The sequence below is a fragment of the Balearica regulorum genome, chromosome 1, assembly GCF_011004875.1.
Source record: "Balearica regulorum gibbericeps isolate bBalReg1 chromosome 1, bBalReg1.pri, whole genome shotgun sequence".
Lineage (NCBI taxonomy): Eukaryota > Metazoa > Chordata > Aves > Gruiformes > Gruidae > Balearica > Balearica regulorum.
Window position 1 is genome coordinate 96,816,344 of NC_046184.1, and position 12,689 is coordinate 96,829,032.

At 38.2% G+C, this 12,689-nt stretch overlaps 1 protein-coding gene across 2 annotated transcripts in view; it reads right to left on the reverse strand.

The window, feature by feature from the left end:
- Positions 1 to 1,979: 1,979 nt before the first annotated feature.
- The window catches only part of GUCA1C (guanylate cyclase activator 1C), a 134,807-nt gene continuing 124,097 nt past the window's right edge, over positions 1,980 to 12,689 (reverse strand). Inside the window, exons 2-4 of one of the 2 annotated variants that reach the window (XM_075767657.1) lie at positions 10,667 to 10,816; positions 7,793 to 7,880; positions 1,980 to 4,283 (exon numbers count right to left, since the gene is read on the reverse strand). In XM_075767657.1, the coding sequence (XP_075623772.1) occupies positions 4,153 to 4,283; positions 7,793 to 7,880; positions 10,667 to 10,816 (369 nt within the window). In that variant the 3' untranslated portion in view covers positions 1,980 to 4,152. Of the gene's footprint in view, positions 4,284 to 7,792; positions 7,881 to 10,666; positions 10,817 to 12,689 lie in introns of those variants that run through there. The other variant, XR_012837884.1, reaches the window with a different exon arrangement.

Genomic DNA, 12,689 nt, shown 5'->3' on the forward strand with positions numbered 1-12,689 from the left:
ACAACTTTCTTTGGCAGTTAAGTCACCTTTGATGGCTGAACCTTCTCTCACACGGCTGCTATATGGCAAAAATCAGTGCAGGCCTAAGCATAAGACATCACTTTTCAAATTGATGCATATAGCTTCATGCAAAGCTGGTCCTTTGTCTTCTGTCCTGTGTCCCTGTCGGGCTGTAGAACTAAAAAGTTCCCTGCATGCTACATGTACCACCTGAGCAGCAGCTGCTTTCCTAATCTTTAGGTCAGAAGAAGTTGTCAGGTTACTGGAGAATAAAGCAAGGGTTCACCAAAGCCTGGTTCTTAATGTAGAAATGCCAATGATGCAAACAGGTGGGGCAGGGACTGGACAAAAGAGCCTGTTCCAGCCAGAGATGGGTCATTATGCTTCTTATTTCAGACAGAGCTCTTACAACCTTAAGTCAGCTAGATTTTGCCATGTTAAAGTCACATACTTGAGCTGTTTCCTCCCTTAGCTTTCTGATAAGAGCAGGTCAAAAATTACAGTATAAAGCTACATGAATTTCTTATTTTTGGAATATTCTACTGTATTTAGCAGAAGGTTTTAAAACAGTGTTTTAAAATCCCTCTCTGATATCTTCAGCAATTTCGATAATCATGCAAGACTTCTAGAAATCTTTCCATGTGGAAAATCTTGAACCAGTAGCAACTAAATGGACATACATCCTTGCACACAGGGAACCTGAGCTTGGAATATTTAGTTGAATATTTAGCTGTTATGGTCTGTATGGCACAGCTAATCTTACATAAGGTAAAAAAGTAAATGTGGCTATGAGATCTTTTCCACACCACAGCAAGCTATCCTCCCACTTTGTCAGGGATGCATAACTATGGCATAAGGTTTAATCATGCCTGTTAATGCTTAAGCAATTTCATATCTACGAGAAAAGGCAATTTGCTTGTGGCTTTGAATTCCCAGAAGAAAAAGTACCTATTTATTTTCCTAGCATATTGAGCTAACAGAAAAGAAAAAGAGATAATGTTAGGACAATTAAGATTTTTTTTGAAAGAGGGGACTGTCACACTAATTACCTTTAGCTGTTTGGATGCAATAAAAGGAACATAAAGTCATAAGGATTTCTTAACAGTAAAAGAGCTTATATTAGAAGAGAAACTACCAATTACCCTGTTGATTGTTAAAGCTCACCCAGCTGCACAGAGTGAATTTGAAACCTGTGATTCTTTCCAAGGTGAATACGGTGACAAAATTATTAGCCATTCTCAGTACACATCTATCTTAATTAAAACCCATCCCCCTGTGATGATGATATAGGCAGCCCAGCTTCTCCAGACACTCACAGCTGGCATCTGCATCAATCTTGTTGACAAAGACACTTCTTGAGAGCATGAGCTATAATGTTTTTCCCTCTGCCATGCAGGGCTTTGAAGGAAAAGCATTCCTGTGGGCTTTGCCAGCCCTTGGCATCAGCAGTTCAGCACTGCCCCTTGACCGCTTATGCTTTTGCTAAGGGGTGTACGTAACAGGAGCTAACATTAGGTTTTCTTTTTTGCTCTCTATGAAAATAGCCATAAGCATTCTGACAGTCAGGTCCACACACACTGTACCTTCATGCCTACAAAGCACCTCCACTGTGACGAGTTGCAGCTTCATGTTGTTTCAGAACAGGACTTTGGCGGGGGAGTCACACTTGACAGGTTTTCCACGTGCCACCTGATTTCACTGATACACTTGATGGGCAGCTGACAAACTTTAGAAGAATGAGAGCAATAGAAAAATTGTGGCCATAATGGATTTATCTCAAGCAGCTGTGTATCAAATTGTGCTTAGGTAGTTAAAGGAAATTAATCAACTTACTATAAAAAAAAAAAGATAGAATCTTATGAATAGTCCCAAACACATGTGGAGTTACTGTAGGTAAATATTTTTGGAAATGATATGCCAGAGTGTTTACATTAAACAGCAAAGATAGTTGCTTCTTAATTACACAGGTTTCTGCTAAATGATTTTAGATTAAAGTGTGGAAAATGAGCATCTCAGCTACATCTTTAAAATTTAGTCTAACAAAAAATGGCTAAGAATTTTCTTAAGTACGTAATTTTTTAATACAACACAACACTCCTCTTCAATTGATAATTTACTTCATATGATTACAGTTACACAGAAAAATTAGAGAAATTTAAATGGAAATACTCTCTTTAAAATCCCTTTATAAAAAAAGAATCTGTGTACATAGATAGTAGTAATTTTTCAAAGTCTGTAACTTCATTAGTTTAAAAGCAAAAATCCAAACCACAGCTGTTCCCATACACCCAAATTGCTTAATTGGACCATTTTATTTTAAATATTGTAAAGCAAATTCAGAAGGACACTACCCTCATCATATCAAAATACAAAAGCGTTAGATTAAGAAAAGTGACTTTTTGAAATCTGGGTGTGAGAAAACTGATACTGACAATGACATATTAATGTGTCAATGATGAATAAATACCAGAACTTAAAATTCAAACCACCAGCAATCTCATACATCTTTTTTTTTTTTAAAGAATATAAAAGATTCAAATGTCAGAACTATAATGTCAGAACTGTTTATAATGTCAAGTGATGCATGTTGCATTGTCTTAGTATATTCCATTGATCAAACCAGAACCTGGGATAATAATTGCAGATGATGGAGCACATTTCATGTGCAAATGGACGTGGGTTTGAAGTGAATTTGGAAGAAAAACATTTTTATATTGAAGTCTTAATAACTGTTTCGTTCAACCTGCACTGATCCATGCACAAATGGATAAAGCTGATGCTTCTAACAATGATAACAATATTAGTGTGATGCCTGCAGGCCACTGTCAGCCAAGGAGAACTTATGATATAATGTAGTAATTTGATAAAACTTGTTGCAGGCTTGAGAGAGAATCAATCCCAACAGAACCAGAGAGAACTACAATTTTCCCTTTGCAGACAGTCTGCGCAGTTCCCTTTCAGCTCAGAATTAATCTTGTTATTTATAAAGTAAGGTTGAGTTGTTTTTTGCCTAGTTTCCTAAGAAAATGAGGCATATGTGATCATGCCATCTGTGAATGCCTTTCCTGCACTCCTAACAGCTACCACCTTCAGAGACAATTGCAACCCAGTTTGAAAGAAGGTAGAAGTCTCAAAGAGACTGAATTGCTAAAAGCTTTTGCCCAGGTATCTGGGCAGGGTAAAGATACCTAAATTAGTACTCCCCGTCAGGGAAAGGCAGGAAGAATTCAGCTGTTAAACAGTCTGTTTGGCAGAAGCCAGCAGTCCCATCAGCAGGGACGAGTCACGATACCTCTTACCTTTCGTCTCACGCAGCCATGGCAAAAAGCCCAGTGAAAACAAGTTGATTTGGAAAGGAGGACATACAAGTCAAAGGACATAAATCTTTGAGAAACCAGAGTGCTTACAAAATGATTCGGTTTTAGCTATTCTTTGAACTTCTAATTTTACTCTACAAAGATAACAAAATTTCATTCCAGTGCTTCTATAAAAGGTTAATTTGAAAGAACAGGAGCTGAACCCAGCCAAAACCATCAAAACATCACATTATTTTAATTTACAGACGTAATAAAATTGAGAGTGGCAGAACGCTTGTTAAGGAGGATGCACATCTCAGGAATATTAAGCTGACTGAGGTGTTTTCCGGAGAACTTACTCCGATTTTGAGTACTGATTAGAGCAAATGTTAAGTTAATGCAAACCAGCCTTTGTTCTTAATTGATCCAGATAGAAACCAGTCCTACCTAGAAGTTTATGTCCACACTTTAAATAGTAGGTTAAAGAGCCTCCACTTAAAAGAGAAATGTATGAGTTCTGTGTCTTCTAGAAAGGTTGCATTTTGCGATATTTTTAGTGTTTTATTGATTACTCTGAGCAGTATTCATAGAGACCAAGTTATTTGTATTGCATCAAATAGCTTTTCTGTTATATGTGGGCAAAGGTTTGTGTTCTGTGGCTGCCACAGTCATTAGTGAGGGAAAGAATAAAGAAAAGTAAAGGAGATATATGGAATCAAAAGTGAAAATGGTTATTCCTGAATCGGGCTGCTCAATATTGTCTGGGCAGGCTTTGACGACATCAAGCTCTCTGAATGTATCAAGTATTATCTTCCTTGAAATGATGACGCAGATGCCACATCCGTCACTGGATCCTTCAGATGCTGTGTCTCCTGCCGCTCTGTATGACTTTGAGTACGTTGGAAAGGTCAAAACTTTTCGTAATCAATTCCATTAGGTCCTCGTCTCTTTCCACACCATTGATAAATTCTTCTAAAGTCAGTTCCCCTAAAACGAAATCAGGTATTCCTTAGGAACTGAAGAACCCAGCAATCACTCTCAACCCAACACAAGGCCATCCATGCCAGATTGAATCCCTCAAGAAGGTTCCCTGTTCTCTGTGATAGGAAAACGCAGGTAGAATATTTTCTATTATTTTCCCACTTTGCAACAGACCTTAGAACTCAGACTCACCTTTTTCTGTTAAAAGAGACCAAACACATCTTTCACAGAAGTCTAGGACAACTATGAGTGCTCAGTATCCATGGTGACAAGAATGTGTGAAAAAGGGCGCTAATGAAGCCTGTATCAAGGCTGAATTTAGCTGGATGGATGGACCACTTCTCACTGAACTAACTGAAATTTATTTTATAGCTGGTTTTAACGGAGATTAGGGCATGGTTTGCTAAGGATTACCAGGCAGACTCCCTGTGTTGACTACTAGGATTATTTAGAGCCACGATAAGATGTAGTCAAAAATATCGGTTAAGTGGTTTGATTAGATAAATTCTTCCAAGCAACTGAAATAGTCAGTTACAGCATGATTTTTGGGGCTCATGTCAAAATCAGGTAATATCTTGGAATTTGTGAGACAACTATAAAATCTCTTTTATTGAGGAGCAGGAATATCATTTAGCATTTTTCCTCTTCCTGCTCTCTTCCGTCAGCAAAGGCCAGTCCCAGGCATGTGTCTGCTGGCATGGTACACAGAAGTGTACACAATTCTCTGGTTAGAAATTATTCCAGTGATACTGTTTTTCTCTGAAAGGGGAAACACAGCTTGCTTTAAGAGGAAGAGCTTAATTCTTTCCTCTGAAAACAGCTTAAAGTTTCTTGTTAAAATCACAACAATGAATGATTTCTCAGTGAAATAAGAAATGACAAGAGGCCAGGCAAAGAGGAAGATAGCTGGATGACTGAGGGCCCCAGGGTGCAGGGGCGCAGCAATTCAAATTGCATGCACTTCTGGTGAATGATTAGCTAGATGACTTTTGGCTATTTTTGGATTTAAGTACTCCCTGGAGTTTTTTTGTGTTTTAGTTTTTGTTCATGGCAACCTTGGAAACTTCATCTGGTGTGAAAAAGCAAAATGATCAGCATTTGAAAAATGTGAAAACCACTTTCTACCCATGGGCAGTAAAGGCTGCTCCCTCTTTAGTCATACAGGTCCTCACTGCACTGGTGAGCAGGCTCATAGATGCACTATTAAAGTGGAAAGATGTCATTTGACGGAAGTCCTGGCTCTTAGGCTTCGGTGAGAGGAGTAAGACCCTCTCCAGAGCTGGAGTGCAGTCCCCTGAGGATGTTCACACCTCCTTTTTCAACCCCAGTGCCCTTATACAATCATCCCGGGAGCAGAGACAGAACAAGCCATCTCTGTACACTTGTCTGCGTCCTCCTGCTTTGCCACTCATCTGTTCACTTCCTCCAGTCTCTCCTCCTGTTAATCACTAAGATGATTAGGGAACTGGAGCATCTCTCATGAGGAAAGGCTGGGTCTGTTTAGCCTGGAGAAGACTGACAGGGGATCTCATCAATACTTACATAAATGTCTAAAGGGTGGATGTCTAGAGGATGAGGCCGGACTCTTTTCAGTGGTGCCCAGCGACAGGACAAGGGGCAACAGGCACAAGCTGGAACACAGGAAGTTCCATCTGAACATGAGGAAAAACTTCTTCACTTTGAGGGTGACCGAGCATTGGAACAGGCTGCCCAGAGAGGTTGTGGAGTCTCCTTCTCTGGAGATATTCAAAACCAGCCTTGACGTGATCCTGTGCAACCTGCTCTAGGTGATCCTGCCTTATCAAAGGGATTGGACTAGATGATCTCCAGAGGTCCCTTCCAACCCCTAACCATTCTGTGATTCTGTGATCTCTCCTTCTATCCTAGGCACTCCTCTTACTTCCCATCTCCTTCTCTCTGTATTGCCTTTGACTGAGGTCTTTGGTTGGATGGAGTTCCAGGACTTGTCAGATGGACATGCTGCATCATTTTCCTGCTTATGCAGGTCAATTGGTCTTCAATTCTCTCCTCTTGATCCCAGGCTATATATTTTAAAGTACCAATACCAGCAAGTGTACAAAAACCACTGCAGTTACCAGTGAGATGTGGTTATACTGGCATCCCTAGACTCACTGCACCTGTGGCTGGTCTCAGATTTCCTTGAGCTCATGAAAATAAATTGCAAAGCCATCAGAAGATTTGTTTTAAGAATTGCTCCCTACAACCATAGGATTATTTCTTGTATGTAACGTGAGGAAGGACATTGCAACTTATTTGTCTATTTGTACTTTAATAAGAAGCTACAAGGAGGTAGCATAGTTTAAGCTAAACTTGGTAAAATTTGTCCCATTCCTCAGGTGGAGCTAGTCCTGCTGCTTTGAAGCTATCTATCTAAAAAATAACTGACTATGGAAAGCAGTTTGAAATGGGAGTGTTATGAAGATAATTCTGGATAATTCATGTTCTGGCATTTCATTGCCAAAATGTAAGACACAAAAGTTATTTTTTCAGCTAATGGTCTAGCTCAGATAGTTATTACTTGCAGTAAACGTATGGCCAAAGCAGGGACCAAAGTATGAATAATCATAGAATTTGGGTTAGATTCTAGAATATGACTATATGTTATTTGGAGTCCTTTGGTAATTTGCCTTCACCCAAAAGATGGGCCAAGCAGATAGGGAAAAAATCTTGTACAAGTTATTCACGTGCATTACAGCATCACTGTTTATACTCTGATTATATATAACAAACAGCTTTTTTAAAAGTCACCTTAGTACACCAAATAAGACCAAAAAATGAGAAAAAAAATGCCCAGAATTCTTGGTTGGGATCTGATTTTGCTCTGCAACGCTTTCCTAATATCCCTAATTTGTCAATGATTGAAGTAATTGATGTAAAATGTAATTGCCAGTGGAAGGAGGATCTTCATGATCAGAAGTATGAGGGGAGACATTCACATGTGACAGGTTTTCTATTAAAAACAACTCTGAAGCAGTGAATTAAAGTTTCAGTTTCCAAATGCAAGTCCAATTGGCTTATTCTAGCTATCTTGAGAAAAAACAGTAACATGTGTCTTAGCATGTGTTAACAATCAGCCTTCAAGGGACATCCAATATGTTGTCCAATCTTTAGAAGATGCTAGAGCCTGTGCAACCATGCATCTTAATTGGTTTTCTTATCCATTTTAGATAGATTAAGCCAACATAAATATACTAAAAAAATACCTTGATCACATTTTCATTTTGCTGTGCAAGCAGAGCAAAACAGTGGGTGAACAGTGCAAGACCTGTGTGTTTTAGCCCCTACTGCATGTAATTCCCATGTTGGCTTAATACGGTCAGTTGTTTTACACTTCGCTGTAAAGCTGAAGTAATACGGTAAAGAAGAAAAGATTCAGCCTTTCAGTTTGTCTAAACCAGTCAGTTCTTCAGTAGTGTGTTCAACTCTCCTCTTGATCCCATACTTCCTTAAGGGGGAAAAATCCCTGCTAACACCAAGAAAACCTAGATTCTTACCATCGTTGTTCACATCTATCTTCTGAAATATCATGCTTGTGAACTCTTCAGCAGACATGTTAGTGTGGCCATTAATAGCCTGGATAGCCTGAAGGCAGAAATGCAGAAAGTTCTTTCAGACCTTTTTTTCCCATCGAGTTGTGAAAACAATACACTGGGAACTGCAGTAATTGCAATGCAACTCTTTAGTTCACCAACCCTTGCAAACATCACTAAATAAATAGCTATTTCAAGTAAATCTTCAGTAATGAGGATTGGAAATTTAATTAACATAACAGCCTGAAGATTACAGCTTAATTTACATATCTCTAAAGGTCTTCTGAAACCATGTGGCACCTCTGCTTTGCAATACACTTCAGATTCCACAGCAGCATTTTTATCTGGCCCTAGAGAGTTCTGTGTCTTCAGAGAGTGCCCTATGGTCTGTGTGATTTAAATATAGTATTATTTTTCACAGCTGAAAGCACATGAGGAGAAAGCCTAAGTCATTTTTCTATTAAGACACATTTAACTTAGTAATCACAAATAAGTCAGACCAGCAGTCCAGGAAGTTGGGAGAAAGTACTTGTCCTCCAAAGAAATTAAAAAAACCAGAAGTGTCCCCTCTATTTTTTCTGTCATAAAGGAACCTAATACTTGGATTAAAGGTATATGTGAATATTTTTGCAAAATTTTATCCCATTCACTGAGACAGTAGTTTTTGCATTATGGTGATCACTGGGGTTAATAAAATATGAGCCTATATGTTAACACCCAGTGGTCCAGAAGCAACAAGCATATGTTTACAGAGTTGGACTCAAACTCAATATCACAATTAGTGACTGGGAAAATACAAAGATATATATGCATAAACACACATGCATATATATTCTGTAATGGACATACTATAGAATTTGTTTTTCTACACCTGAATTATGTTGAGACGAACTCTGTTGTGTAAGATAATTCACTATATGTGCCAGTTGTTTCCTTCAGTATTTCCAATATTCTTTTAGAACTCATATATTTTACTAAAATGTAAGTTAAACCTTTTCAGGGCTGCTGTGGAATTCCTGACCATCACTGTCTTTATCTTACTTTGCACAAACAAGTTGAAAAAGACAGCAAGAATTTTACAAAAGTAGGTACATAAACTTGATTGTATTACTAATTCCTACTTCAGATACTTTTGGTGTTCCACATGTCTGACCCTGATGCAGTCTTCAGAAGAAGGTTGTACCTCTGCCACAGTTAAATTTGTGGTAACGCTAAGAGTAAATCAATGGTTCGTGACGTACTTGAATCACTGACTACCACAGAATCACCTTAAATAATAAAAGAGAATAACTGGACTGTAAAAGGCACTGAGAGTGTGCATGGTTGTCTGGAAGGAATTTTGATGGTTGATAATTATCTGCTAGTCCAAAGTTTGCATAGCTGTAGGGACAGGTGAAGTTTTAATAGGACTTCCGTGATTTAAATTAATGTCTCGGATATGACATATCTTTTCGGATAAGTTCTTGTTTACTGATACTTAGTATAAGCAGGGCCCTTAATGGCTGTGAGCCTGTATTTTTATTTTTGTTTAGAGCCCACTGATTTTAATTTAGCCTAGGTCAAATGACTTAGGCAGGTTTAAGTTAAAGTTCTTGTACCCCGAAAGAGAAGAAAACACACAGAGGTTTAAACTGGTTTTAAAACCAAGTAAGTTTAAAAAGAAATCTTCTTTACATTAAAAGGATTTTAATTCTCTTTTTGGATAAAGCCCAAGACAAAGCACAGTCATTTCATTGCCTCTGGGTGAAAAATGATGGAAAATATCTGCAAAAGAAAGATGTCATTAGTCTTAAATGAGGAGAAATCTGGGAGATGCAGCCTGTCCTTCTACCTTTAGAAAGCTGCTCTTTAGAAGGTGACGCATCAACTTTGTTTGTTTGACCCCGTGGCTCCATCTGGCTCCAGTTCCTTTTAATTTGGGCAACAGCTCTTGAAAGTCTCTAACAGTGACTAGCCAGGCACCAGCAGTAATACAGAATCCAGGAAAAAGTACATTCCTTGTTTATTATGACATTAAATTCCTATTTAGATTTTATGCTCCCTGCAGCAAAACCTTGATCTGTAACGAGTCCTGTACATTTAGGGAGCAGTATTAAGCCATTCATACTTGCAAGGAACCATGTGATATCTTTTGGATGAAAGCAGTTACTGAAGTGCAAAATATTATTTCACTAGAGCAAGTTGAAAAATACAGAAATCACTTTAAGGAAAGAATTACACTTCTTTGGTTTTATGGGTTTGAAATGGACCTTCATGGGTTTGAATTTTCTGCAAAATTTTCTACAATATTTGTGTCCAAATGTCACTGCATGATTTAATGATAAAAATTAAATTTCCCCAATTTAGTTTTAAAATAGGGGCAATAGCATTTGTAGTAAACAAATCTAAGAGCCTTTCAAAAAATTAAAATATTGGAATATTTTTATGACATCTATATTGTTTCTTGCAGCAAGTTCAGTTTGAGAAACCAGTTTTCCACAATAGACTGGCACAAACACTTGTAACCAACCGCTTTATTCATTATGCTGCTTCAGTTCTACTCTGCCTTATAGTATAGTTTATCACAATAATGTCTCTACTGTTTCTACAGTTTTTCACTTTCAGTGAAGCCTTATGTCTGTAGAACTGTGATTTAAAGTAAAATACTACTTACATATGTTTACTTCAATAAGCAAGAAACTAATGGCAGGACTGTCACTAGCCAGAACAATTCTGGTTTTACAACTGTAAAACATTAGGTAAAGTACAGACAATCCATTTACAACACATGATGAAACCGCTGTTTCAGGGGCAATGCACTATGTCAAATGCTCTTGCTATTGGTCATAACTTGCTTACCGTGAATATGCTTAATAGTTCTTTTTTGTCAATACATCCGTTTCCATCAGCATCGTATAGCTTAAAATACCATTTCAATTTTTGGTCAATTTTCCCTCGTATAACCAAATTTATTGCAGCTATGAACTCCAAGAAGTCTATAAATCCATCCTAAGAGAGAGAGAGAGAAAAGATCTTTTTAACAGCAATAGTTTTCTGTTCATTCTGGCAATTTCACAGCAACGGGTCATTGATTTCGCTGTAATACCCACTGATTTATAAAGCACCTTAACACAGAAATCTCGTGTGGTGTTTAAAAAGGATGCGCTCAACTGGAAGCACTATAGGAAGGGGCGTTAGCACAGACAGTTTTGTTCTCCCCTGAAAGTTGGGGGCAGTAGGGGTGGGGGGACAAATCTGTTCTGAGCAATTGTTATTGACATTTTTTGAGGAGAAGAGAAACAGTTTTGTGGTAGACTTCCGCATGTAAAAAAGGGGAGTTTGGGATATCTGGTTTGGTACTAATAATATGTCTACAGTGCAGTTGCTTATGTTCATATGGGTACTGCAGAACTACAGATGATTTCCAGTGCAACAGAGCCGCTCCAGGTGTTATTCATCTGAGAGATCACATAGTAAGTGTTGTATGTGGTAACCAATGACCTGTCACGAACTCCAGGTACTGTGTCTTTTCCATATAAACATCAGGTCTCTTTTTGACTAATACATTTTGTATGGGATATAAACCTTCAAGTCATAAACTAGTTTCTAAATAGCAAGGATTGGGAGATATTCATAGGGAAAGAGCATTTCAGATTGATATCATTCCATATTTTCTGCTTCCTTCTCTGAAGCTGTCAAGGACAGGTCTCCATGGTCAGGTGGTCTAAGCCACTGTGACAGTTCCCCTGTTTCTGTAAAAACGTGGTGAGGATGGAAGAAACATTTACTGAATTTGGAAAGTACTTGCTCCATCTGTTTCTTATGTGCATATAAAAAGAACTAATAGCTGGTAAATTTAATCTTGTGACCTTTATGTTGGTCAGAATCCAGTCACTTGGAAAACCTTGGAAAGACTTATCAGTTTCAGATGGCTTGTGATTGAGAAGGTTGGATGAGTATCTAGCATGTTACTTATTTTTATTGTCATATGTCAACACACATCTTGCCAGTTGGGGTTTTGCAACCAGCAGGCATTAATCTGCCCTCAAGACTGTACTAGACTAAAGGAAAAGAAGTCCTGTAAAGGTGGGGTGTGACTCATTGCCATACTTCTAGTGCTTGTTTTGATTTCTGTGCAAGGCTGTTTGGCAGAGTGGCACCTAAGAGGTAAACCCAATGTTTCAAAAACACTGTATTCAATGCACATGCAGAAATGGTGCACGCATACCTCGTGCAGGCTGATCATTGCTTCACAGACTCTTTGTGCAGGTTCTGCAGTGGTTGCTGGATTTACTGTAATTTCAATCACAGCAAACTCAGCAAAGGCAAAGACACCATTCAACCACTGTTTGGGATTAAATGAAATTTGGCAGGAACTGCATGTAGTTTTCAAACAAGATTAGGCCCAGTATTAAAAGCAGATGCTTTACCAAAAAATGACACATCATGTACCACAAACTGTATGCTTCCTTTTGGCACACCAGCTTGAATTCCAATTTTGCAAGTATTATTTCAAAAAGCATCTCATCAAGCATTTGAGGGCAAAGTTTATTTTGCTGATTACATTTCCATCATCTGATTTGATAGATCTATTTAAGAATGTGGTTAGATGCATTTCACATTGCATTTCATAGTACTTATTGAAACTACAGATGTCCATGACGAGATAAATTTTCTTCTTTCTCCTTTACATTTCACTTTGGATTTTGGAAAATTGTATTTTGTTTGCTTTCTTCCTACATCTTGCTGTCACTGTTGTTGCTCTGACAAAATATCAGAAGTTTGGAAAACGTAATAATCAACTTAACGTGCTCAGGTATGTAATTCTGATCTGGTGCATCATTTGGCCTGCCCAAAGCAGGAAGGTACTGAAGGCCAAGGT